Source organism: Globicephala melas, chromosome 21, assembly GCF_963455315.2.
Source record: "Globicephala melas chromosome 21, mGloMel1.2, whole genome shotgun sequence".
Lineage (NCBI taxonomy): Eukaryota > Metazoa > Chordata > Mammalia > Artiodactyla > Delphinidae > Globicephala > Globicephala melas.
Window position 1 is genome coordinate 12,446,621 of NC_083334.1, and position 27,148 is coordinate 12,473,768.

The following is a 27,148-nucleotide window of genomic DNA, read 5'->3' on the forward strand; positions in this document are numbered from 1 at the left end:
CCATAGGCCCCGGCAGTCTGTGGGTTCTAAGTTAGGTCAGTTCCTGGTTTCTGCTGCTCTGGATTTGTGTGTTTCCCCCATCTCTCTGGCTGTTGAGGAAGTGTCTCCCTCTTGTCAGACCCACATCTTACAGAGAATGGAGCCACAGCAGAGCTGATTGGAGCCCCAAGGGCTGCAGGAAAGAGGGGAGCTTTGGACTGAGCTGGGCCTGGGGATGAGGGGGGTCAGGCTTCAACCTTTGACACTGGGGTCCTGATGCTCCATCTGGTGCACCTGTTAGACTTACCCCCTCACCTGTTGGTTTTCCTTCCCAGGTGCTGTTGCCTGGTTTTATCCATCAAAGCATTTCCCATCCAGTCCATCAAAGCAGGGTTCACGTTCTTTCCCAAAAGGCCTCAGGATTCCCCCATCAAACTAGGAGTTGTGGCTGGGTGCAGCAGGCTGGTCCACCCCAGAGCACCCAGACACCTTCCTGGAGGCTGTTGCTTAATGCCACAGGTTGGCCCAAGTCCAGTTCTGGTTAGTCACGGTGATTTATAACAAGAGTGAAATCATACTTGGAAACAAGAGGAGAGATTATGTAAATCCATGTGGGAAAGAAGCTTAGAAGCTCGCAGGTTTTCTACTCCGCTGATGGTGTCACCCCCTTTCTGAATGGCCTTTCTCAAGTGAAACCTTACAGAGCCCCAAGGAGGAAACGGGTGGCACGCAGATGTCAGGAGCAGCTTTCCCTGCCCTCCCACCCCTCCCTCTGCTGGGGGCGCCCCTCCCTGCCCCCAGCAGCCTCTCTGGGGAATGCTAGGGATCCTTCCTTGGAACATGACTTGAAAATCACCACACTGTGACGCCAAGATTGCAGAAAGGAAGGCAGTTATGTGCATTAAATGTTGCCATGTCTGCCCCTGGCTTCTGGGTCTGCAGCCTCCCCCCACCCGCATTGGCTCTTTCAGATGCAAACGTGTGCAGGATATGCCAGAGCCCTTCCTGGGTGGTAAGATCGTCCTCCACGTGGCCACCGGAGTCCTCTTCTTGAAATTCATATCTGACACTGTCATTCCTTAAATTCCTTCTCTGGCGCACCATCCTTCATAGAATGAAGGCCTTGGGCACTCAGCTCTTTGCTGTTAATAGTCCTATATACCTGTCCCCCTTCTCTGCTGCTCCCCAGAATACCCCTACGCCCCACAGCCACCCGGCAACACTCCCACTTCAGCACCGGATTCAGGCTGCACGACCTTGGTAAAACCTCCTCTCACTTCCTGGTTCTAAGCTCCGTCCTCACCTCCGGCTGGCGTACATCACTCTACTCTCTCTGCCCCAGAGTTTATTTTTCAGCCTCTCTGGCGCACGATGAACGTCGGTCTGTCTCCTCCGCTTAAATGGAAACTCCTTGAGGGCAGAGATGTTGGTGGGAGGGGGCTTATTCACTTTCCCAAGTGACTCCCAAGACCCCAGCAGATACCTGGGGCAAAGGGCACCCAGCGTTTGAATGAATGAATCCTCAAGTTCCCACAAGTGCATTTGTCGAGATGTGAATGACAGTTATTAAACAAATCAGCTCCGAGTTAATAAAAGCAGAGATCATTTGAAGAGGCTCCGTTGTTGCAAGCCTTTCAGTAGCAAGTCTATTTAAACGAGATCTCAGGTTTTAAACACAAGTCTTCTTTGCGGAAGCAACTGAAGCTTCCGCCGTTCTGTGCACGTCTTTCCACCTGAGAGGACGTGGCTGTAACGCACCTCAGTGTTGAGGGTTGATTGTATTCATTGCACAAGGAACAGGTGAGAGTCACAGGAGAGGCGCGTGTGTGTGGAGGTGTGTGTGTGACAAGTGGCTGGGTCTTAATGAACCACTTACTTGAAAATTGTCTTTCTACAGGTGATGTGTCACCAATCAGTATGTCTCCCATCAGTCAATCTCAGTTTATCCCACTCGGGGAAATCCTTTGCTTGGCCATCTCCGCAATGAACTCGGCAAGAAAACCTGTCACCCAAGAAGCACTGATGGAGCACCTGACCACCTGTTTCCCAGGTAACAAGAAAAGAATGAGGCACTTCCCAAATGGATGTGTGCTCTGGCTGCCCTGGGACTTCCTATGGACAGTTCATCCCACGTTTAATTTCAATAGGAAAAGAAAAATCTTTGACAAAACTGACCAGTAACTTTTCTTAGTTCTGTAATTAAAAACCAAGTCACTAGTGTCACTTCAAAAATAATTTGCCTTCTTCAGCTGTAATAGTTTTTAATTGGCACTGAGGGAAAGAAATTAAATCAGAATCCTTGAAGAATTCTGTGAAAGACTACCACAATTCCATTTAACCTTTACAACACAACCTTGTTAAAGTACGTGAACATCTTCATTCATGGGACCGGGTCAGAAACAACTGAAAATTTGTCCTAAGGGATTCAGCTACAAAGAGAGTAATGTCAAAAATAAACATTATCTTGCATGCTCATGTCACGGCCTGATGAGTTTTAAGAGTATGCTATTTGATAAATTAAACTGACCTTATATTAAAAGAAAAAAATTAAACAAAGTGGTTCTTTTTCCTTTTAAAATTTTTTTAATTTTTAAATTTTTGTATTGGAGTATAGTTAATTTACAATGTTGTGTTAGTTTCAAGTGTACAGCAAAGTGATTCTATATATATATATATATATATATATATATATTCTTTTTCAGATTATTTTCCGTTATAGGTTATTATCCTATATTGAGTGTAGTTCCCTGTGCTATACAGCAGGTCGCTGTTGTTTAGCTATTTTGTATATTGTAGTGTGTACATGTTAATCCCAAACTCACAATTTATCTCTGCCACCACCCCCCCACCGCTGCTATCCCCTTTAGTAACCATAAGTTTGTTTTCTATGTCTTTGAGTCTGTTTCTGTTTTGTAAATAAGTTCATTTGTATCCTTTTCTTCGATTCCACATATAAGTAATATTGATATATCTGTCTTTCTCTGTCTGACTTATATCAGTTAGTATGATAATCTCTAGGTCCATCCATGTTGCTGCAAATGGCATTATTTCATTCTTTTTAACAGCTGAGTAATATTCTATTGGGGGGAGAAAATACACACACACACACCCCACATCTTATTTATCCATTCATCTGTTGATGGACACTTAGGTTGTTTTCACATCTTGGCTATTGTAAGTAGTGCTGCTGTGGCCATTGGGGTGCATGTATCTTTTCAAGTTAGAATTTTCTCCAGATATATGCCCAGGAGTGGGATTGCAGGATCGTCTTTTTCTCTTAAGTATTATAAAAAGAAGATAATAGCCCAGCCACTGTATGAATAGTATCTGATGCCTCCAGTGCTAGAAGATGTTAGGAGTGGTGATAAGCTGAGGAATTCTCATGTCCTGTCTCAAGAGAAGCAGCCCACTACTCAGCTCCAGTGTATTGTATCTGCCCCCCCCAAAAATATAGAACCCTCCCAGAGTTGCCAAATCTTCTAATTTTTTAAGACAATCTGGAAATACAGTTTTAGGTGAAATCTATAAATTTCCTTAAATAATGGCAATTTGCATGTGTGTGTGTATTTTAACATGTGTATGCTGACGACATACAAGTCGAATAAAACACATTATTGGGCCACCAGTTTGCCAACTTGGCCTGATCTCAACCCATACCTAGCTTGAAACAGAGCTTACGTTAAAAATGAGCGACAAACACTTGACATATTTTTCATTCGACCTAGAAGAGACCTTAAACCTCAGTAAAATGAGCTGTTGGCTGCATTTGTTAGCTTTTGCTACAAAATGCTGGGTAACAGTTAACAGAACATCAGTGACGTATGACGATGAACATTTATTTAGCTCGTTGGTCTGTGGGTTCTCCACGAGTCAGCTGGTCCAGGCTGGAACTTGCCAGGTGACTGTTCCACCTGTACTCCGTCCACTTTGGAGAAGGGGACCTATTCTGCTCGTTGGGGTGGCAGAGGCCCAAGAGAACAAGTCCAGGGGCTCTGGGGCTCTTCAGACCTCTGGTCATGCCACGCCCACTAACATTTCATTGACCAAAGCAAACCCGGCCAAACTCAAAGTCAAGGTGTAGGGAAATGCAGCCCACCCATGGGGAGACGGCAGAGGGACTACTTTTAAATAGTCACCCACCGTGTTGAGTCTCCCCACTTTTCCTGTTGCCCCAAAGGAACTTCCTATTTCTCTCCCAGTGATTTTTTCCCCTCCTTTTGGGGTTTTCTAATTATCACCTTTGAACAACACGGGTTAGAACTGTGCAAGTCCATTTATCCATGAATTTTTTTTCAATAAATCTAGTATCTGTATTTTCCTTTCATAGATCTTTAAATTAACTAAGGGTAAGGGGATGTTTGTGTTCAATTAGAGATTACAATATGTGGAATCAAAACCAGACTATCTCAGCTTCCTGCCCTTGGGTGAGTCATTTATCAATTCCTCTGTTTTTGAGGCAGAGATAGCAGTACCCGGATTTTTGACCACGAAGGGGGGGCGGTGCCCCTAACCCCTGCATTGTTCAAGTGTCAACTGTAATATGTTTTGAAATTACATGTACTCTTTAAAAGCTCTGACATGAGCCCACCCCTTCAACCTATTGGTTATCTTAAATTTTCTAACATTTTATTATCTCTGAATATTCTTCACTGTCTGTCTTTCTCTGTTAACTTCCAGGCGACTCCTTTTCCGTTCAATAGTAAGATAAGAGAATCCCAGGTGAGATTACTTAAGGGGACAAATGTGTTCATGAACTAATGCTCTTGTGAAGGAAGGCTGTTCTTTTTGGCCTTTTACCTGGGTAGCCTCTTCTGACATCAAACATCCCAGCTGCTTTTAAAATCCCTCTGTTTTTATGTAGGTTCATGAGAGATCCCATAGCTTTTCCAAACTTGGTTACATATCTCCCATTACAGGGCCATAAAATAGAGAACAGAGGGTTTCCCTGGTGGTGCAGTGGTTAAGAATCCACCTGCCAATGCAGGGGACGCGGGTTTGAGCCCTGGTCTGTGAAGATCCCACATGCTGTGGAGCAACAAAGCCCATGCCCCATGACTACTGAGCCTGCGCTCTAGAGCCCATGAGCCACAACTACTGAAGCCCGCAAGCCACAACTACTGAAGCCTGCGCACCTAGAGTCTGTGCTCTGCAACAAGAGAAGCCACCGCAATGAGAAGCCCGCGCACCACAACGAAGAGTAGCCCCCGCTCGCCGCAACTAGAGAAAGCCTACATGCAGCAACAAAGAACCAACGCAACCAAAAATAAATAAAATAAATTAAATTAATTTTAAAAAATAGAGAAAAGAAAGAACACAGAGCAAGTATGTAATAGGTAATTGTGGGTCACTGCCAGACAGCTGCTAACAGTGTCACTAAGTTGGAATATTTTGTAGAGAAATCCATAGAACAACTCTTTGCTAGTTTTTATGGTGAGTGACCCTAAATCCCAAGCCCTCGCATTCAGATGGACCAAGAGGAGCTAACAACCTTTTTCATATGATGATTTATTGGTCAACCCTAGAAGTTTGCAAGGACACCATACAAACCTGAGTCTAGGGCAGGGCTTGGCAGACTGTGGCCTGCAGGCTGTGTGTGGCCCTCCACTTGTTTTTGTAAATAAAGTTTTATTGGAACAGAGCCACACCTGTTAGTTTATATATTGTTTTTGGCTCCTTAGGCTACAGAGTTGAATAGTGGCAACTGAGAGATCATATGGCTCATCAAGCCTGAAATAGTTATTACTATCTGGCTCTTTACAGAAAAACTTTGCCAACCACTGGTTTAGGGCAAGGTAGTAATTATTTAAAACTTTGTTCAGCAGTAGCTCTGCATTTTAAACTACTATTTCCCGAAATGAAGTTTTGTTTCCTGCCTGCCTTCCTTCTTTTCTTATCTCTCTTCCTCCTTTTTTTCTTTTTTTCCTTTGATTTTTCTGCTTTTCTTTGGCTATCATTTAAGTTACTTCAGAACAGAACAATTTAGAAAACTTAATACTGTTCAAATTCTGTTTGAAAAATGTATTTCAGTGCAATTCTAAAACTTTGGAGGGATTCAAATATCATTTTTTTTGTTTTTTAAAGGTAACACTATTTACTTTTTATTATTTTACTACTTGAAAATAAAGTTTTGAAGTCTAACTGAATATTATTAAAACATTCAAGCTCTTATTTTTAATGCATATGTTATAAATAGAAAGAATAGTCTAGATTTTGGCCTCTTCCTGTTTTGGACATCCATATTCTAAAGAAACTTTTTATTAAAAAGTCTTCTAGTAAAAATGCCTGATATGCCGATACTTAAACCTTTTTATCATCTTTCTATATTGGTTAATTTTTTTTTTTTTTTTTTTTTTTGCGGTACACAGGCCTCTCACTGCTGTGGCCTCTCCCGCCGCGGAGCACAGGCTCCGGACGCGCAGGCTCAGCGGCCACGGTTCACGGGCCCAGCCGCTCCGCGGCATGTGGGATCCTCCCGGACCGGGACACGAACCCACGTCCCCTGCATCGGCAGGCAGACTCTCAACCACTGCACCACCAGGGAAGCCCTATATTGGTTAAATTTTTGAAAACAACTTTTATATACCAGTTCACATTATAGAAATAAGAATATTTTTTAAAGGTTTGAAAAGAATAATTACTGCTTCTCAGCTTTCTAAATAGGTCCTCATACTATTATATATGGAATGGATAAACAACAAGGTTTTACTATATGGCACAAGGAACTGTATTCAATATCCTGTGATAAACCATAATGGAAAAGAATATAAAAAAGAATGTATATATGTATAACTGAATCACTTTGATGTACAGCAGAAATCAGCACAACATTGTAAATCAACTATACTTCAATTAAAAGTAAATAAATTTTAAAAATAAATAAATAGGTCCTCATCCATCCAGAGTGATCATTTAAATTGGACTACTACTTGTTAAGTTATTACACCTGGATCTTCCCGGGAGGAAAGCTGACCCTAAGGGGAATAGAATTAGACCTATAAGTCTGCTTATGGGCTTGAAGTTGACTTTCGAGTTTGCTGGAGACTAACATTATCTATACTGTGTTCTGTCTCCAGTTCATCCGTTTACATCGCTTCCTACTGAATTCCCCCTCAGCCAATGTCCTTCACAAACACGAAGAAATCATCCGAAGAAGCCCATTAAGTTTTCAGTCTACAATGCTTACCATACAGAACATGTACATATGTGCTCTGTTCCAACAATTGTCAGATTTGCAAGATTGAAGTGGTATATAAGTCTAAATAACCTCGCATTGGCATGCAGTGTATTGAAATATCTGTTTTTGCTTTGAGAGATGTAAAGTGTAGGAAAGGAGAGAGGTCAGATTCCAGCCCTATTTGAGTGTAAAGCTTACCTTTGCTCTTTACGCTATCAAAATCCAAACTCATGATGACCTTTGGGACTAGAATATGGAAGTGATGGAATATGCAGACCTTGACAATCTCTATCACAGTCACATCCCCTTTTTCCGTTGAGCCCTACAGATTTCCAGTGGAATCCTGGGTTTCATAGACAATTGAAGATACCAATCATTATACTGGAGCTTAATAATAAAATAATAATCATAAATATCAGTGACTTTCAGGTAAAGCTTTGAAAACTTACAGGTAGGGGTATGGAAAATGGATTGGACAGGGAATGTTTCTAATTTGTTTTTTCAAATTAAACATTATTTGATTGATCCACTTGAAAATCCAAGACATCAAAACTTTAAATGTAAATTCTCTCTGGAAACTCTTTCTTATTCCTTCATTTGGGAACACTCAGAAAGCGGTAAGTAAACATGATTGCATTGTAGTCATGATTCCATATAGTTTTGTGAGTTTTCTAAGATCAGCACTTGGTTGGCCTCCAATCAGCAAATTCTATAATACAGTGAAATTTTTGTTTTATAGTAATAGCTATTTTTATGAATAACTCTTCAGCTTTCCTTTTTTTTTTTTTTTTGTGGTACACGGGCCTCTCACTGCTGTGGCCTCTCCCGTTGCCAAGCACAGGCTCCAGACGCGCAGGTCCAGCAGCCATGGCTCACGGGCCCAGCGGCTCCACGGCATGTGGGATCCTCCCGGACCAGGGCACGAACCCGTGTCCCCTGCATCGGCAGGCGGACTCTCAACCACTGCGCCACCAGGGAAGCCCAGCTTTCCCTTTTTATAGCAGAGAAGTAAACCAGTCAATCATGAATTCTTCTAATTCTTCTAAATGAGCCTTACCACTTTTTGAAAAATTTCTGTGTGACTAGTGCCCCCTGAGGTTGTTCAGCAGAAGCAGAATATTAGTAGTGTTACTAGAAGGGGCATAGAAGCTTCTTTTAAGTTGCTCCTCTCATGTGCAAGCATTTTCTGTATTATGTTGGCTCTCACAAATTGCAAATATATAGCTTGGGTTGTATCACTAATTCAATTGGCACTCATTTTTGTTTTGTACAGAAACTACCTTAAATTTTTTTAAAAAAATTGTTATTATACCAGCCTTAAAAACCAACATACATTTGCATAAAAACCAACATACATTGCTCAAGAGTAGAACCTTAGACAAAAAGGAAACCGTGCAGCTCAAAAATTAAATAATTATATTAAACAATACATCATTCAGAAGCAGTGTTATCTTTTCTGCCTTGATCACAATGGGTGCCCTCTGAAGAGGGTAACAAAATTGGGTATGTAACTTACTCATACATGGACTCTCCCCTTGAGAACTGCAGGCCGTTTCCAGTGTTTTTGTATTTCACTTTCATAGTTTTGGAAGGATTGGGGGAGCCTAAACTTCTCAGCTTACCCAGCTGTTCTAGGCTGTTACACAATGTTCTTTGAAGGTAACGGGGGTTTCCATGGATCCTGACCCAAAGTTGAGACTACTGATAGCTAACATTTATGAGTGCTCACTGCGTCAGGCAGTGTTCTTCATACACTAAACTCATTTAAACTCACAACAACCCTCTGAAGGTAGATACTGTTATTGTCCACATTTTGATGACAGTCAGTAGAGGCTCAGAGAGGTTAAGCAAGTTGCCTAAGGTGATACCAGCTGTAGTAGTTCTCTAAAACAGTCATAACAAAGTACAGGTGGCTCGTCTTACAGTTCTGGATGCTACAAGTCCCAAATCAAAGTATCATCAGAGTTGGTTGGTTTCTTCTGAGGGCTGTGAGGGGAGAATCTGTCCCAGCCTCTCCCCTTGGCTAGTAGTTAGCTGCCTTCTACCAGGGTCTCTTCACATCGTCTCTTCTCTGTGATGTCTCTGTGTCCAAATTTCCCCTTGTCATAGTGGCTTAGGGCTCACTCTAATGACCTCATTTTAACTTGATTATCTCTATAAAGACCACATGTCTAAATAAGGTCACATTCTGGGGTACTGGGGTTTAGGACTTAAACATATGAATGGGGGGTGGCGCGCTTTCAGTCTCCACTGAAATTGCCATTTTTGTGGGTCAGACACGGTTGAATATTGCCAGGATGATTCAACCTGACCTATTTCCAAATGACATCATTCAGGTCAGTCTTAGAAATATTATCACCCGTGATTTGCCTGGCACTGAGGCAGGGAGAATACTAAAGAAATAAAATAAATGCGCTACAGCCTAGAGAATTTATACTCTCTTAAGAATGTATGTTCTTAATTATCTCAAAGTAGACAATGCTTAAATGTGCACACAAAACCCTTTGAAAAAGATATCAGTCCCTGTACAAAGGAATATCTGTGATTTTTTTCTGGAATTTCTATTCTAGCAAAGACAGCAGTTTGGGACTCAGTGACCAGATAGATGTAGAGCCTCTAAGCTTTCACTGGTGTATTTATTAGAGCTCTCTGGTTATGAATCTGAGAAACCACCTTCATCCTGCTGGCTCATGCCAACAAGGATGAACTTCTCACCTGAATTCCACCAATCATTTTCAAATTTGAAGGTGATGATTTCAAAATTGGAGAGTACATCCTAAACAATGGTCAAGTCTAGTTGCCCTTTGATATAATTTATAAAATTAAGTTTATTAAGTAAACTTAATCTTAGAATGAGTGCATGGAGTAACTCCAAGTGTACGTGGTAGCCTCTATGTATTTTAGATTTGTTTTTCAATACCAAGATGGCTATTTCAACCCTGTTTCCCCAGTTGCTTTTATTGAAAAAGTCTTTTTTGTAAATTTATATATACCGAAAACGTTTTTTCTTCATTTAAAAATATTCTGTCTTTGGGAACTCCCTGGTGATCCAGTGGTTAGGTAGGACTCAGTGCTTCCACTGCAGGGGCCACAGGTTCGATGTCTGGTTGGGGAACTAAGATCCCACATGCCGGGAGGCCAAAATAAAAATTCTGTCTTTAACGATTCAGTTCAGTAAAGGTTTTTAACAACAGTAGGCACCTAACGCCGTCTATCATCCCTGTCTCTCTTCCCAGCCTTTATATGTTCCTGTTCTGTTGGTAGTAATATTCCATAAGAGTTATCAGAGAAAACTAGGATTCACACTAAACTCGATGAACACCTGTGAATCCTGCTTAGTTTCTGTCTGATACTACTTAGAGGCTTGCAAAATTAGTTAGATTCTGTGTTAGTCCGTTCGGGCTACTGTAACAAAATACCAGGGACTGGGTGGCTGAAATAACAGACATTTATTTCTCACAACTCTGGGGGCAGGGAAGTCCAAGACCAAGGCGCCTTCAGGCTTGGTGTCCAGTGAGAGCCCTCCTCCTGTTTTGCAGGCAGCCGTACCCTCAAGTCACAGAGAGAGAGACAGAGAGAGAGAGAGGGCTTAGTCTCTCCTCTTCTCATAACGCCACATCACAGAGGCTGCACGCTCATGACCTCATCACCTCCCAAACACCCCACGTCCTATTACTGTCACATTGGGGTTCGGGGCTTGAACGTGGGGATCGGGTCGGCAGGGGGACCATTCAGTCCACAGCATACTTGGAAAACTCCGGAATCAACACCACGTCCCCTCTTCATTCTCACGAGTGTGTCCTTTGGGTTTCAGGTGTTCCCACCCCAAGCCAAGAAATTCTCCGGCATACGCTGAACACGCTGGTCCGGGAGCGGAAGATCTACCCGACTCCAGATGGCTACTTCATCGTAACCCCGCAGACCTATTTCATAACTCCTTCCCTCATAAGAACTAACAGTAAATGGTACCATTTGGATGAGAGGATACCTGACAGGTCTCAGTGTACCTCTCCCCAGCCCGGGACCATCACGCCCTCTGCCTCAGGCTGCGTCAGGGAAAGAACGTTGCCCAGGAACCACTGCGACTCTTGCCACTGCTGTAGGGAAGATGTGCACGGCGTGCACACGGCCACCCTGCAGAGGAAGACCGCCAAGGACTGCAAAGACCCGTACTGCCCTCCTTCCCTCTGCCAGGTGCCACCCACTGAAAAGAGCAAAAATACTGTCAACTTTTCGTATAAGACGGAAACTCTCTCCAAACCTAAAGATAGTGAAAAGCAGTCCAAAAAATTCGGACTCAAGTTATTCCGGCTCAGTTTTAAAAAAGACAAGACCAAACAGCTAGCCAATTTTTCCGCCCAGTTTCCTCCCGAAGAGTGGCCCCTGCGAGATGAGGACACGCCAACTACTATCCCTCGGGAGGTGGAAATGGAGATCATTAGGCGTATTAACCCAGACTTGACCGTGGAAAATGTCATGAGGCACACTGCACTAATGAAGAAACTTGAAGAAGAGAAAGCGCATAGGAGTAAAGCCGGGTCCTCTGCCCATCACAGCGGAAGAAGTAAAAAGAGTCGGACTCATCGCAAGTCCCACGGAAAGTCTCGGTCGCACAGCAAGACGCGAGTGTCCAAAGGAGACCCGTCAGATGGCTCCCATCTGGACATCCCGGGTGAAAGAGAGTATGACTTTTGCGATCCTCTTACCAGGGCTCCCCGGGAAGGCTGCTTCATCATCGAACACAAAGGTGATAACTTCATCATGCATAGCAATGCGAACGTGATTGAGTCTCATTTCCCCATGACTCCGGAATGGGACGTGTCTGGGGAACTGGCCAAAAGGAGAACTGAGATGCCTTTTCCTGAGCCTTCCCGGGGAAGCTCCCACTCAAAAGTGCACCGAAGCCACAGCCATACCCAGGACCGAAGGTCCAGGAATGAGAGATCCAACAAGGCCAAGGAGAGGTCCAGATCCATGGATAACTCCAAAGGTCCTCTGGGTGCTTCTTCTCTGGGGATGCCTGAAGACCTGGCTGAAGGCTGTAGCCAAGACGACCAGACCCCCAGCCAATCCTACATTGACGACAGTACTTTAAGGCCTGCACAGACTGTCAGTCATCAAAGGGCTCACATTTCGTCCACAAGCTACAAAGAGGTGTGTATTCCAGAAATAGTCAGTGGCAGCAAGGAACCTCCCAGTGCTTGCAGCCTCTTGGAGCCAGGCAAACTGCCCGAGAGTTTGCCATCCTTTGGTGAACTCAACTCTTGTCCAACAAAAACAGCTGCAGATGACTATTTCCAGTGTAACACCTCCAGCGAGACGGTGCTCACGGCGCCGTCACCTCTGGGAAAGAACAAAGAGGACCATGACACTCTGACCCTGGCGGAAGGGGTGAAAAAGCTGCCTCTGTCTGACAGGCAGGCCCCACATCCCTCCAGGGAGCCTGTAGGACACAAGGAGGAGTCGCCAAAGGGGCCGGGCGGGGGCCCAGCGGCTTCGGGCGCTGTGGCCGAAGGGATTGCCAATGGACGCCTCATCCAGCATCACAGTGCCGAGCCCAGCAGCCTGGACAAGAGGAAAGAGATATTCAGCAAAGACACACTGTTCAAACCTCTTCACAGCACCTTGTCTGTAAACAGCTATCACAAATCAAGCCTGTCTGTCCTCAAATCTCACCAGAAGACACCTGCGGACACACTGCCAGGCCGATGTGAGAAACTGGAGCCGTCCCTAGGGACCTCGGCTGCACAAGCCATGCCAGCTTCCCAGCGTCAGCAGGAGTCAGTGGGGAACCAGGAGGCCTCTTTTGACTATTACAACGTCTCTGATGATGATGAGTCTGAGGAAGGGGCAAACAAGAACACAGAGGAGGAGAAAAACAGAGACGATGTGGGAACCATGCAGTGGCTCCTGGAAAGGGAGAAGGAAAGAGACTTGCAGAGGAAATTTGAGAAGAACCTCACCCTCCTTGCCCCAAAGGAGACCGACAGCAGCAGCAACCAGAGGGCCACCCATTCGGCGCGTCTGGACAGCATGGACAGCAGCAGTATCACGGTGGACAGTGGATTCAACTCCCCACGGTAGGAAGAGGCATCTCTCTGCACACACATACACCTACCAGGGCCTGGGGCTTTATAAAATAACTCGGAAGGTTTCTGATTTCACAGTCTCAGTTCTGTGAATGAGGGTTAAGAGTTGTGTGAGTTGTATTGTTAACAGCCTGTTTCTGACTTCTTTTTCAGGAATTGAAACAAATGTTTCTGCAGCTGTAGAGATCACCAATCTGGACTGGTGGGTTGGCCCCTTCCCATCCAATCTAAGACCAACATGTCCCAGTATTTTTCCTTCGATGTTTATATTGCCACCATGCTGATAAAGGAAGGGTTTTTTTAAAGGTCCTTCAAAAATAGTAACTTTTTGAGTAGAATGAGTAGTCAGTGTGGAGGTGGGAGGTAGGGGTTGGGAATAACAGGATTGACTCAAGGATGGGGAGTCCTTCTAATGAGAATATAATAGCCAATTTCAAAACCTTTCCAGTGGATCTAGAAGCCTGTTACTATTTTAATCCCGACTTTTTATGCCACCCTCGCCCCTTGCTCTCATATACCTTCCTCTCACCACTCAAAAGTCTGCAGACACATGGAACCTGTTCCTGTGACGTAAAGATTAGGGGTCTGTGCACCATTAGTTCAAAGCATGTGCCAGCACTTTTCTTTCTCCTCCTGCAGAACTAACACCATTTAGGCATGCTGATCGTGGTGTCTTCTTTTCAGTAGGTACTGGTAATTCAGCAGAGGTTGACAGCTAAGAGTGTGCAGTGCCCGATGGCCACGTCCAATGCAGTGAAGTGGTTCAGGGATTTCGAAAACAAAAGGGAGTCTATGCAACTTTCCTTTTTTCTCCTTAATTCTTCCTTCTCTTCCAAGAGCAACTTGGGACCTGATTCTGCTTCTAAATTCTACTCCAGATTGGTGACTCTGAGATGCAGAAATAACATTGAGAGATTGACATCTCCCATTAGTTGTGATTCCCAACTTTTTACAATATTTATTATTTTAACAAGTCCAAGATATGATTATGTAGTTCATACATTTATTTTAATTATTAAGAGTTAAAATTAGTTATGTTGTAATCGTTTCACTCTATCTATGGATAATCTGGGGACAGAGCATCCCAAAATCAGAATTGGGAAGCGTTATTCTGTTTGTCCCTTATTGGGCCTTTGTTATTTCTTAAAGGGCTAGTTCTTTTTATTATTATTATTAATTTTTTTTATTATTGTCGTGTAACCTTCTTTTCCAAGTTAACACATGTGTGGAAGTCTAATGTCTAAACAAACCACAGAGATGGCACTCTGGTTAAAGTGGAGACCAGGAGCCCCAGATCTCCTCTGCCCATCCCTCAAGGACCCTAAGAGACTACGGGGGGGCATGGCACTCAGTCTGAAAACTACTGGCCTATTAAGTGACTTTTCTAAGACGTAATTTTTGCTAAATATTTGTTAATCCCAAATCGAATCTTAACCAATTAGTTTATATATTCTTTTCTCTCTACTTCCCTCTTCAACTCTTGTTTTTCCTCTTGATTTCCTAGTAGGGATACCAGATAAGCATAACTGAGAGTCTGCTATTGATGGTAGAAGCTCAGTACCATCGCTTATGGAAGGTGTGGGTTATTTGCCTGGACGTTATGCTCTACTGTTTCTTACTATATAGCCTCTCCCTGCCTGACGCTTCTCTGCACCAGTTTCCAGCAATTCATTTGGCCCTCTTGGCCCCTGGACCTCCACGGAGGGAAAACCGCAATACTCCAGAGATAGCTGCTAAGGAGACCTTGAGAGTAGTCTAGTGGGTTCTAACTCAAAACTTTACCACTGCATAATATTGAAAGTTTTTGTTTGGGAACAAGTAAAAAGAAACGTTCATGTAATCATTGAACCAGTCTCTCCACAGAATATATTTTATTATCTCTAGATTTGGAGTACAGAATATGGAACTTATGCATGGGATTATTTCTTGAACTCAGCTTATTTGCATTGCTTTAATAATGTAGTCAAGGTCAAATGCGTTGTCCTGGTAGAAGAAAAAGGTCTTCCTAAGGAGACGGTCTTCACCCAGGAGCTATGTATCTGCCCAGTGTTATGAGGTGGAATTTTCTCTACAGAAAAAGGTAGATCACCCGTAAATTTCATGCAGTTAGAGAATCTACAGAACAATTCCTAATTTTACCCCTTTCGTAATTAATATCCTTTGGTTAGAAGCTGGGTGACAAACTTATTTTCTATATCTATTTTTAAACTACTTTAAAATTTTATTTTATCTCATTTGAAGTATCTCCCTATACTTCAATAAATGCCCTAATTTACCTTTCTGATGTATGAAGATGGTCTGCGAAGGAGAATATTTGAGTTACAGGGAGTTTTATTCTCCAGCGTGAGGAGTACTTTAGCCGTATAGTATTATCACGCGGACACCTCTCCACCACCGCAAGATAAAGGAATCTTAAGTGGGCCGTTTACTCAGATTTTTCAGTAAATAATTGACAGAGCAGCTACAATCTAACCTCCTCCCCGCTGCCAAAAAAAAGAGAAAAATCAAAATCAGAAAGGATGATCTTCATACTCTCAGTCTTCAGTGTTGGCTCAGAGGTCATGTCCAGCCACATTTCCGAAAGTCTTCAGTCCCTCTTGTTGGGAACCAAAGGGCACTGAGAGAAGGAAGCAAGGCAGAAACTTAAACTGTGCTGTGAGATCTAATATTGCAAATGAAAAATCCCGACATGCAAAGCCTGCTATTCCAAATCTGAGGCCAAAAACCGGTTGATAACCACAATATGAAAATCAGAGGGATTCAGGCTGCCAGGGGTGTGTCTGCACAGTGCACTGTGCCGTCCGAGGGTGGGTCCGAGGGCGACATGTGCGGCAAGAGGCGCAGCGGGGCCTCTTGGTTCAGTTTTTCTGCCCACAAATTCCTGAGATGTTATTTTTAATGTCGTACTCGTTAGTTCTCTTTAAAAAAGTAAGGAATTTTAAATTGGGGGTCTATTGTTACTGCTAACCGTCCCTCTCCATGAACTGTTTCACCATCACATCCACAGCCTTCCATATGACTGTCACACATTGTACTCAGTGTCACGGCAATAACGAGATACACCCTCTGGAGACACTGGAACGCTCTATGTATTTATCACTATTAATATGTTGGCCGTGGTCAAGGGGGGTCTGAGTACAGAGAGCTCCTACCTTAGACCATCTGTTGCGATGATGTGTGTGGATGGTGCCTGGAAGACAGTAGGGTCTTGATAAATTAAACTCCCGCCTCAAAAGCTGGTTTAAAAGTGGATCCCTGAGACCTCAAAATGCATTTTCCCATAGAAATAAAACGGCATTAGTAGCGTATAGATTCCCAGGCCTACCCACAGTGGCTGCTGAATTCATCAGATGCCAGATGTGCTACAGAAATAGCTTATGTTTCTCTAGCTTTTTGGTGCACGGATTCCTCATTATTGCTTATTTCTTCTTCTGAGTCACTCGGTGAGTAGGTGTGACACATAACTCGCCCTGTTTTAAAGATGAGGAAGTCAAATGCCATAAAAAGTTATCGCTGTGATTAAGAGTGAAACTGAAGGAACGCGCCGTGACCTCTTTGAGGTTCTACATGTTTATTGCCCTTCTTCCTTCCTCCACCTGACCCTCAGTTGTAGTCCTGGAAAACCTCTGAGGAATTTTCTTAGAGGAGGTGTAAAGCAGGTAAGTAGGTAAGTCTAGCACTTTCCATTGCTTTAGTGATGATGTATTCCTTAGGCACGCCCAGATTTACGGTAAGCCTCATGAGAGAACTTACCTCACTTCTATGAATGTATTAACCTTCCAGACGTGCCCTCTGCAGTCAGGAAGGGTCCAGTTGTCTCTTTGGTAGCCAGTGAACAACATTCCTTTTAAACAATTAACTCTTGGCTTTTTGATGAGAAGCAAACTTAAGGCCACAAGGGGGTTAGGATGAAATAGCCTGTCAGGAATGGCTGCCACGGTATAATGTTCAGACAAAATTGCTATCAGTTTAGGATGGGAATGAAAGTGAGCTGTGAGGATGTCCCCTATGTAGTTTGACCTTCAGTCAGTGATGGGGACCCACCTGTAGAATATTTTATACATCTTGAATCTATCCAGTAGAGTGGATGTTTTGAGCATCATTGTGGTTTCTTCCACCTCTTTGTAAGCTGATGTTTCTTACTACCATTTTGAGGACCTTGAACGTGAAACCCATTCAGTTCTGATCAATCAGGCCAAGTAATCTTATTTCTGCTGTTGCCCTACACATCTGACATGTTAAATGTTATAAACCTCTTGGAACAATAAAATCGCTTCAAGTATTTCTAAATTAGAAAAACTAAAAGAGAAATCGAAATACTAAAGCCTTTAAACCACCTCTGTTCTGTAAGAATCCTTTAAAAAATAAAATATTTCTACCAAATCAATGTACACAGGGAAAATCTAAGATTCCTTATCTGAAAATAGAATATATTTTTTACTATAACATTATATGTTTGAAACAGAGGTATGAAGTGTTTAAAAAGAATTTTATTCCCATCAGTGTGGCATACTGGCTAGTGGCCTACTTGAAGTTCACCGCCAAAGTCAAAAATCTGCTACTCGAGAATGAAAACAAAATCATCAGGGTAAAATTATGGAGTTTATTCAGGAGCAGTTCTATCAATGAGTTTCAAGCCTGAAATGAAATCACTACCTGTGTATATTTATGAAGACTATTCTTTTTTAAAAACGAACGCGATAGCCATCTAGCACATCAGATCTTGAAGGTGTTTCCTTGAGCGTGAAAGGCAAGGGAAGACATTTATTTAGCTGTATAAAAACCCTTTATTCAGCATGCTGCTGATTATAACATGTCTTGTGAACGCTGCCGAAGTCCAAGTTGGAGGAGCATATGTGAATAATCAGTGTGAGATGGTATATACATGACATGATGAACCGACAGAGGAAATCCATTAACTGCATCATTTGCTCTTCCTCTAGGGCTCAATATATAATTATTTATGTTCCAAACCAAACCAAACAAAACCAAACAAAACCTTTTTACTCTTTTAGCACTCGGGAGAGCCTGGCTTCCAACACATCAAGCATTGTTGAAAGTAACCGTCGTCAGAACCCTACCTGGAGCCCGGCCCACGGTGGAGCTGGCCCGGCCTTCAATTTCCGAACAAGTACGGACAGCCCCACAAATGAAGCTGAGAAATTACAGAAACCTTCCAGCTGCTTGCAAGCTTCTGTTACTAGCGTGTGATAGTCATTCTGCCTCAGATCTCCTGTCTCATTCGATACAGCCAAGTTTACGGCACTGGGACTGTTGTTTACATCTTCGGGAAGACAAGCATCTCAACGGCAGTTTTTGTGTTGACTTAAACTGTGCTGCTAAGTAGGCTAGGGCAAAAAACAACAACAACAAAATCTTTATTTCAGAGTATTGCTTTTCACATGTATGGCTCTGTAGCAACAAGAATAGCAGTAGGGGTGATATGTATACTTTTGCTTCACTAATTGTAACTGAGCACACATAGGAAAGTCTAGACACTGTCAGTGTAATATGCATTTTCAATGTCATGCAGTTGCCAAGTCCATTCTGAAATGCCACAGATGGGTGTTGCTCCCAGTCTGTGACCGAGTGGTACCACAGAACACTGATCCTTGACGCTTCCAAAAACAAAAGACAAAACAAAACAAACACTAAGCCTCCACAAAATGTCAAATGCAAGGGTCTACCTTTAGGGAAATCAATGCCAACTGACTAAAGGGGACCCCAGCCCTTCGTGTGTGAACCGTTTAGGCCCCAGTCATTTTGCACTGTGAGTTTTCGTGACAAGATTTTGCAGGAGCCCGTGGAAGTGTGTCAGAAGGGGTCGTGATCCAAATACTGGGAGTGTTTGTTTTCAGGATTTTAAGTGTCACAGATGCTTGTCTGATTTTTTTAACCTTCCATAATCACAAACAGGAATATAGGCCTTGGAATCTGAAATGGACAAAGGAAGGGTCTCCCAGCCTGGCTGGGGCACAGCACTAAGTGATGGGAGAGGTAACGGGGACCTGTAGAGGTGTTCATCAGATACTGAAGGAAGATCATTTCCTCCTTGTGATACTTGACGGTGATGCTATCTTACTATAATAGATATGATAATTTGTTTAAAATCAAAATGTTCTTTGTGATACAAATGAAGACTACGGCCTGGGGACGTTATTCTTTCTAATGGAAGGACATAAATCTATTTTATGTAGTTTTAAATAGAATGCCTAAATTAGGCTGTGGGAGATAATTTTTAGTGGTTATAGGAAAGAGCAAATTTAGGGGGAGTTGAACTTCAGGCCTTTTATTCCTGGGAAGATATCTATAGAGAAAACTTTAAAATACTTTTTGATTAGAAATATACATGTGCCCATGTAATTAACAACAGAATGTGATCATTCTGCAAGTGCGGTGTCATCCTAACTTGTACGCCCCTAAAATTTATTAGAATGACAATTATGCATACATGAACTATGCCAGAGTAATGTTTACAGATACTTCGTAACCCGTTCCAGGAGGCATTTTTAGGTAGATGTATAGTTTTTAGCCCAACTTATTTCAGAATGGTTTGTTAACGTTTTGCTTTGGTTTACAATATGTCATGTTGAATACAAAGACGGTTCTCAGCAGCAAAGGGATTACACATAACCAAGATTCAGCCTTCTAAGAAAGAGGCACCTCCAAGTTCCCGTGTCTTATTTTATGAGAACCACGGAATAAATCTATAGATAACGGAAAATTATCCACAAAAGGGTTACATGTGACACAAGTAAATGGTCTGACAGAAAGTTTTATTTAGTTAAGTGGCATGTGATGTTTGGAGCCATATACCGTAAACTATATATCCAAAAATTTTCACCTCAGATTTCAGCAATTGGCATAGAATCTGTGAAACACTTCTGCTTCGGTATTAGGTTGAATCACTAGCCATCTGTTTAAAGCGTGGAGTCATGTACACAGTTGAACTGTTTCTTGAAACATTTGGGTCCTTCCTCATGCTTTTTCAGATATCTGGAAGTTGCATTGGGTCAAACTGGACTCATCAAGTTTAGCATAGATTCCTTTTTTTGTGCTTATAGTGAAACGTGAGCACGTTTCTTGGCAAACTCCCGCACCTTTAAGATGCTTAAGTCGGTTGGCTTTCAGTCTCATGCCTTATTTCCTCCAAGGCATGCCTTGATTGCTCAGAAATGCACTCTTCTCTCACTGCTTAAATTTGTCTGGGAGGAATGATAATGTATCAGATAGACTATACAGAGTCTGTTTCCTTGGGGAGTTGTATGCCACACAATTACTAAATTCTTCTAAATTCTTTTTTTTCCCCCAAACCCTGCCCTCCAGCGTCTGTCATACTATCAGTTCATAAATAATAGAACCATTGAAACAATACATCAGCCTCTAGTTGATCCTCCTAAAGTAGCCATTATAATAATCAAATACTGTGTGAACAGGAAAGGAAAGCATTACCTTTAAGAGAAGCTTTAAAATATGAATTTATCAATATTTCACAAGAAATAGGTTTACAGAAGACATTGGAATAAAATGTGTACCACGCTTTGCCTGATGCTATGAGGTACATGATTAAAAAAAAAAAAAAAAACTCCCTTAGACCAGCAGCCATTAGCGTAGAAATGATGGACTTCAAAGAGGATATGATGTGAGCAGACGTTCCACGTAGAAATATGCCCGTCTGAATCGAATCGGGATTCTTGAACGGGGGAGAAGCGGTGGCGGGAAGCACATTACAAATGTGACCCTAGATGGTCTGCAGTGATGTTCTCAGTGACCCACTCCAAGCTTTGCCAGCATCCTTTTCCTCCAGGAAACGATAGCTTTGTGGCCCATGGCTGCTTATCTAGACTTCACTTAGAGTTTATCAACTGAAAGGTTTACAAAACTGAATCTGGTTGAATCTCTGTGTAGTGTTCAACTTTAAAGGGTCAACCCATCTGTCGGCATTTTGCACACGTATGTATTATTATGATACAGCATATTACTTTATGGTAATTTTTATTTTTACATATAACTACCTCCATAAATTTGATGAAGCGGCAGCAGTGCGTTCAAGTGTATTGTTTGGAAAAGCAAAGTTGAAAACTTTCTTAACCATTAGGCCATGGCGTTCTGTGTGTGTGTCAGTGATTACGTGGACTTGTGACTGTTTCATTGCCATGGTTTTTCTCTGACGGCATTATTTCACTCTCATCTGTAAACCTGTCTCTCTTCTTCCCCACAAAAGCACACTTGAATTTGTTGTGAATGAAAAAAGGAAGTTTAAATTTCTTGTCTCCCCTGCCCCGGGACCAGCCGGGACCTCATTCCTGCTACGAGTTCTCTCCGGCGAAGAGCCACTTGATAAACATAATTTAGCAAGCTATTGACTCCTATAAAATCTGATCTGAATTCTAGGTTTTCGGTCACAAGACACACCAGAAATTTGGACTGCCAACTTCGAAGCACTTTGGGCCTCACTACTTGCATGCTACCATATCGAGCTCAGACTTCATTTGAATTAAAAGAGCTGTGCGTTGTATCCACAACTTCTGTTCCATAACTCGTATTTCATTTTATATATTTTGCACATCTCAGGGGATCTTCATAAGCATATGAAAAGGGGGAGGGGTCCATCAAAAAAAAGGAAACAAGAAGAGCAGAAAAAGGACTTAGCTGGATAAAATTAACAAATGAAGGCTTCTCCAGTGTTGTGAAGTTCAAGTTCAGGAAGCATCCGTTGAGAGTTAATCTGGAGTCACAACAATCTGAACACCAGCTGTTCCCCAGTCTCCCTTTTTCATAACCCAACCAGCATTTCTAAAATATAAATTTAAATTATATTGCAGTCACCATGGGGAGAAAAAAAAAAAAAAACCTGTTCAGCGGTAACGAAAGCATTGTTTGTTTTTTAGGTTGCACAGCTTTGTAAAATTCTACCCAGGATAAACCACTTATCACCACAAAGTGTACTTGAAAATAAAGTTTTGAACTTAAATGAAAGGCATATTGCTCACAGTACAGTAGTGATCTTGATTTGAAAAGTCTAACAATTTATAACACGGGCAGTATTTGGAGCTTGATTAAAAACCAACAACAACCTATGAGGACTTTGCAAACTCATGCTGGGATCTCAAAGTGCTTCCAAAGCATTCGGATTCACAATTAACAAAGCAGGTCCTATTTGTAATACCCATACTTGAAATGAATAAACAGGAGGAGTGACATAAGATTACCCAGAAACACAGTGGCAGCTATCAGTGATCTATTTTCTATCTGTTTGATAGACCATCATGAGAAATCACGAAATACAATGCTATTTTTCTGATGTGTGCTAATAAAGTCAAAGAAAACGAATACAACTTGATACTTTTGTCCATTTTCATTCAAAAAGTTCAGGGTGTTGGGAATTTTACAGAAATCCACCCAAATGCTATTGTGGTCCAAGGTAGATCTGGACATACACCCTCGTTTACAGTTTCATATTGGGCTTCTCTAAATCCTGTGCTAAAATACTGTCTTTCAGGAACACGACTGCTCCTGGCAGTGGAAGGTGCTGAGACAGAAATTTTCATTAAAAACGTTATCAAGTACTCTGCACAGTGCTTCTCGTTAGCACAACTGAAATTCAGTACACTCTGTTGAGCCCTACTTTGAAGAATCTGGATTTCCCAGGGAAGCTGATCTAGTTCTAAGCGTTTTTTTCTCAAATTGTGAGATGAAAGATCCTGGTCGGGGACCTTCTCCGTGTATCACAGGCCAGTCACAGAACCAGCTATCAGTGCGCTGTCAGGTGACAGTGGACCCCCGCAGAAGCGATCCCTTCCTTCCCCCCCGACTCCCCAGGCCCCTCCCACCCATACTCTTCTGTTGAGCAAATTTCTGCACACGTTGAGGGCTTAAGGAAGCTAGAACACAGGAAAAATGAATGCAAAAGCCATGGAAGACATTGCTTTGCTCTGGGTTAGTAAAATACGGGCAGGAAAGAGGTTACTATCAGTCTGATCTTTGCCAAGTAAGAAAAGAATCAGCCATCACTCTGTCAACTCTCTCGGAAGGTCTTACAGTATTAAGGATACATCCAATGTTTTGCCATAGAATTTTATTTGGGAGACATTTCATAAGTTACATCCATGAGAAAGTTCGTTATTAAATTTCCCGGTGTGTTGGAAATAGACATTGGCGTCTCCCTGATGGAGTTAATCTCTGCATCTTTTACAGCAACATCCCAGGGAGGGATTCCCCAGCCAGTGCCCCTCTCACACAGAATCCTGTGTTCTTACACTTGTGCTAGGACTTACAGTTGCTGATTTGCAAGGTTCAGAATTCTACAAGGCACAAGGGGAACTAAACCTTCTGATGATGATTGTGTATTTATGATCAGTTACAGGGCTTTGTCTGCTCGTTGCTGGCTTCAAATGTGAACACACACACACACGCACACACACGCACACACACACGCCCTGCCAACTAGGGAAAGGGGGTTTCCTAGGTGAGGCGGCAGTGACTCTGGAAGCCAGTGTAAGGCTAAGAGCTTGCTTGGTCCGTGTACGGCTGCCTCCCTCCCTGTCCAGAGGCTGGCTTTGGCATGCCTATTCCCTTGCGCCCACCAAAAAGAGCTACCAAATCTGAGATCTGAGGTCTCCTCCAACACGAATCCTCTGCAGTTACAGGAAGTTCATCTTGGTGTACGCACTTACGGCTCCTTGCTTCCGAGGTCCACCCTCCCTGCCTCCTTCCCATCCCCCCACTTACATACCGATACACCGCCGTGGTTTCCACATTGGAAGGGCAAAGCAGTGTGTGGTATTGTGCACACAAGGATGGGTTAGGACTAGAGCTGCCCTAGGGTCACCTTCATGTAAGTACTGACAGCTACAAATTAAGGTCCTTAGCGTAGTTGACATAGATACAACTGTCTAGAAGAGAATTAAATTTCAACATTCAGTTTAAAGGGATCATAATTCTGCAGGTATCTTTCTCTGAGTGACTGAATGTGACTATTGCATTAGGGTAAATGAATTAAGAAGTGCAAGTGGGATTTACTGTATGTTAGAAAGGAGTTTTGCAGCCAAGACTGCCTTGAATAAAATGTGTTTGCACTGAAAAAAAAATTTTTAAATGACTTGGTCTCTGGTTGCTGTAAAGGTCATCCAAGATGGATGTTCTGTTTATATTGTATAGTATTTCATATGAAATAATTACAGTTCATGAAATGTCTTCCCTAATGTTACTGATTTATAACAGCACATTTGTAACATGGTTTTTATCGTGTCAGTGTACCATATTGTAAATGATGATTACTTGTCATGCTTAGTATAATAACTTAAAAGAAAAAAAAGCACAGGGATTTTTGTAAGTCTATATTTGAAAGTCCCTCCATATGGTAATATTGTGTTCATGTTTATGTAGTGTTGTGTGAAATATCCATTTTGGATTGTGTTACTTTTTAAGATATTAAATAACATTTGGTTATATGTCTAAGTGGATTTTTTTTTTTTTTAGTACTTGAGAGAAAATACCTTACATGAGACCACTTTATTTCTCTCCTCAATTAATTTGATGTCATAACAAATTTTTATTGCACAATCTTGGTTATTAGAGCTTTTGAATTAAAACAACTGAAAATGGAAATTTCTGATCAAAATTTTTCGAGGAATGTTGAAAAATCCCATTTTTAGCTAGCTATTCGAATTGGAGACTGAGTGAGGCTTATGGATGCATATAATTAAGTTTTATAAATGAAATTATAATGTGGTTGGTTTTCTCGTTTTGTTCTGTTATCACTCATATCACAACTGCTACCCCCAAACAAATGTGATCCCCTCTCCAGAACGTACTCAGAGGCTACTCACGTCTTCCAGTGAGGCCCTGGCACCAGTTTGGAGTGCTTCCATGTTTAATTGCCCTCAGAGTCTATTCTGCACTGCTCTGACTCTCCCCAGTGGCGGCGAGAGTCACCACTGCCCTGGGGGAATGCACCTGATTTTTGCAAACCAAAAGTTATCTGCTGTCAAGCAGACGGTTAAGCTAGGAAACAACATTATTAGTCAAAACCAGTATATGGAGCTGTAACGTTGAGCCTAATTGTCTCGTAAAGGCAATACTCAAAGCAGGCTTCCCAAAATGTCTTGAACCATGACAGTGTCATTTGGGTAAGTGTGGAAAACCCAAGGTGACTACTTTGAAGGACAAGCCTTATTTTAGTTATGTTAAGTTTGTCTATATGTATTTTAAACTGTCTCAATACAGACGCTTCATTTTTTTTCAAGCATGGAGCTAGGAAAAACAAGGATGCTGGAAGTACATTGTGAGTTTTCTGCTAGGACCAAAAACCTCTGTGCTGGAGGAGAGGTAATTGTCTGTTCCTTTGAGAACCTTCCAGTGAGCTGCACACATGAAGGAAATGTAGTGACTCACTAAGAAGCTGGAAGGCAGGATTCTGACTCCTTTGCAAGAATGGTCACAGTTCATAAAAATCTTTTCTTTCCAAAGGAAATGGTGTGGTTTTAATTTATTTTTAAGTGTTTGGAGTGGTTGGGGGTTTTTTCCTCTGTAAAGAAAATCCAAGAGAGTCCTTGGTATTTGCCATCTCTGTTGTTACAGCTGTGGAATCGAGAGCCACTGAATAATAAAGTTATTCACCTGGTGACTTTAATCATGTATTTAACTGTGAAATCTTATCCCTACTACTGGAATACTTGGCTTTAGCGATATTCCCCCTCTTTGGGTTCCATGGCTCCAGATTTTTCCTGTAAAGCAAATAGCTAGTCATCGAACACATGGAATAAGTGTGTGTGATTAGCGTTCACAGAGCCTAACACACCGCGCAGGAATTTCAAGAAAAATCCAAGGCACCTGCACGCAAGATAGGCTGGGTAGGGTTTGGGGTGATCTTCTTAGAAGCGTTGCATTAGAAGTGTGATGGTAAGAGGGGGAGGGAGGGGCAATGTGTTAAATAAGAGAAGTAAGGCCAGAGGTGTTAGTTTGGGAATTCAAAGGGCAAAACTGAACTACTGATGTTCAGTGAAGAGCAGATTCTCTCTTCCTCAGCGTCGGATCTAGGACTAGTGTCTGTGGCTCAGCTGGAGTGGGTGTGCCAGCCTGGGCTTGTCTAGGTGAATGTGTACGTGGGTTACTTAGGCAGCCCCCAAAGTCCTCAAACACATGCCTCCAAGGCCACCTCATGTCCCCCTTGTTTCTCTTCCTTCCTTGTTATAAAGTTCTGGACATCATTGTTCTTTTCTATTACCTTGGGTTTATTTCACCTTATTACTCTTTTCTCTGTATAAAACTAAGAATTTTTGTTTGTTATGCTTTCTTGTCTATTAATGTTTGAACTCCTTCCTGATCTCAATTTTTTATATAATGTAGTATATAATAATATAGTAGAATATATAGACTATAACACTAATTGTATTAATAATAACTATTATCTTATGTTAATATGACATATATATTAATATAATTAATATAACATTGTATATCTTGCACACAATTGTATATAAATTGTATATATTAGGTATAATAATATAAAAGTTATATACATAGTAATTTTGTATATAACTACAATTGATTACTAGCACTTATATTTTCACATTTATAGTGCCTTACACTCCTCATATCCAAAGGCCACTATCTTTCCTCAAACTCATTTCCACTCACCTTTGCACCAAGAGTCTTTTGTTCTCCAACACTTAGATATAAATCTACTACCAGCTGATTCATCAAAGGCCTGAGAAATCACCAGAAACTTTCAGAGATATAAATAGATAGATGATAGAGAGATAGATATATGCTATAGATAGATGATAGACGATTGGATGGATGGATGGATAGATAGTTGATCAGTAGATAGACGATTAGATGGATGGGTAGATAGACGATTAGATAGATGAATAGATAGATGATAGATAGATGATTAAATAGA

The 27,148-nt window shown here is 42.0% G+C and overlaps 1 protein-coding gene across 4 annotated transcripts in view; it reads left to right on the forward strand.

The window, feature by feature from the left end:
* STOX2 (storkhead box 2) overlaps window positions 1-25,876 on the forward strand; it is a 208,201-nt gene extending 182,325 nt beyond the window's left edge. For 3 of the 4 annotated variants that reach the window (XM_070044613.1, XM_060291448.1, XM_060291449.1), the window contains exons 2-4: window positions 1,877-2,029; window positions 10,968-13,233; window positions 18,258-25,876. In XM_070044613.1, the coding sequence (XP_069900714.1) occupies window positions 1,897-2,029; window positions 10,968-13,233; window positions 18,258-18,453 (2,595 nt within the window). In that variant the 5' untranslated portion in view covers window positions 1,877-1,896 and the 3' untranslated portion in view covers window positions 18,454-25,876. Of the gene's footprint in view, window positions 1-1,876; window positions 2,030-10,967; window positions 13,234-13,395; window positions 13,445-18,257 lie in introns of all 4 variants that reach the window. The other variant, XM_060291450.2, reaches the window with a different exon arrangement.
* The last annotated feature ends 1,272 nt before the right edge of the window (window positions 25,877-27,148 follow it).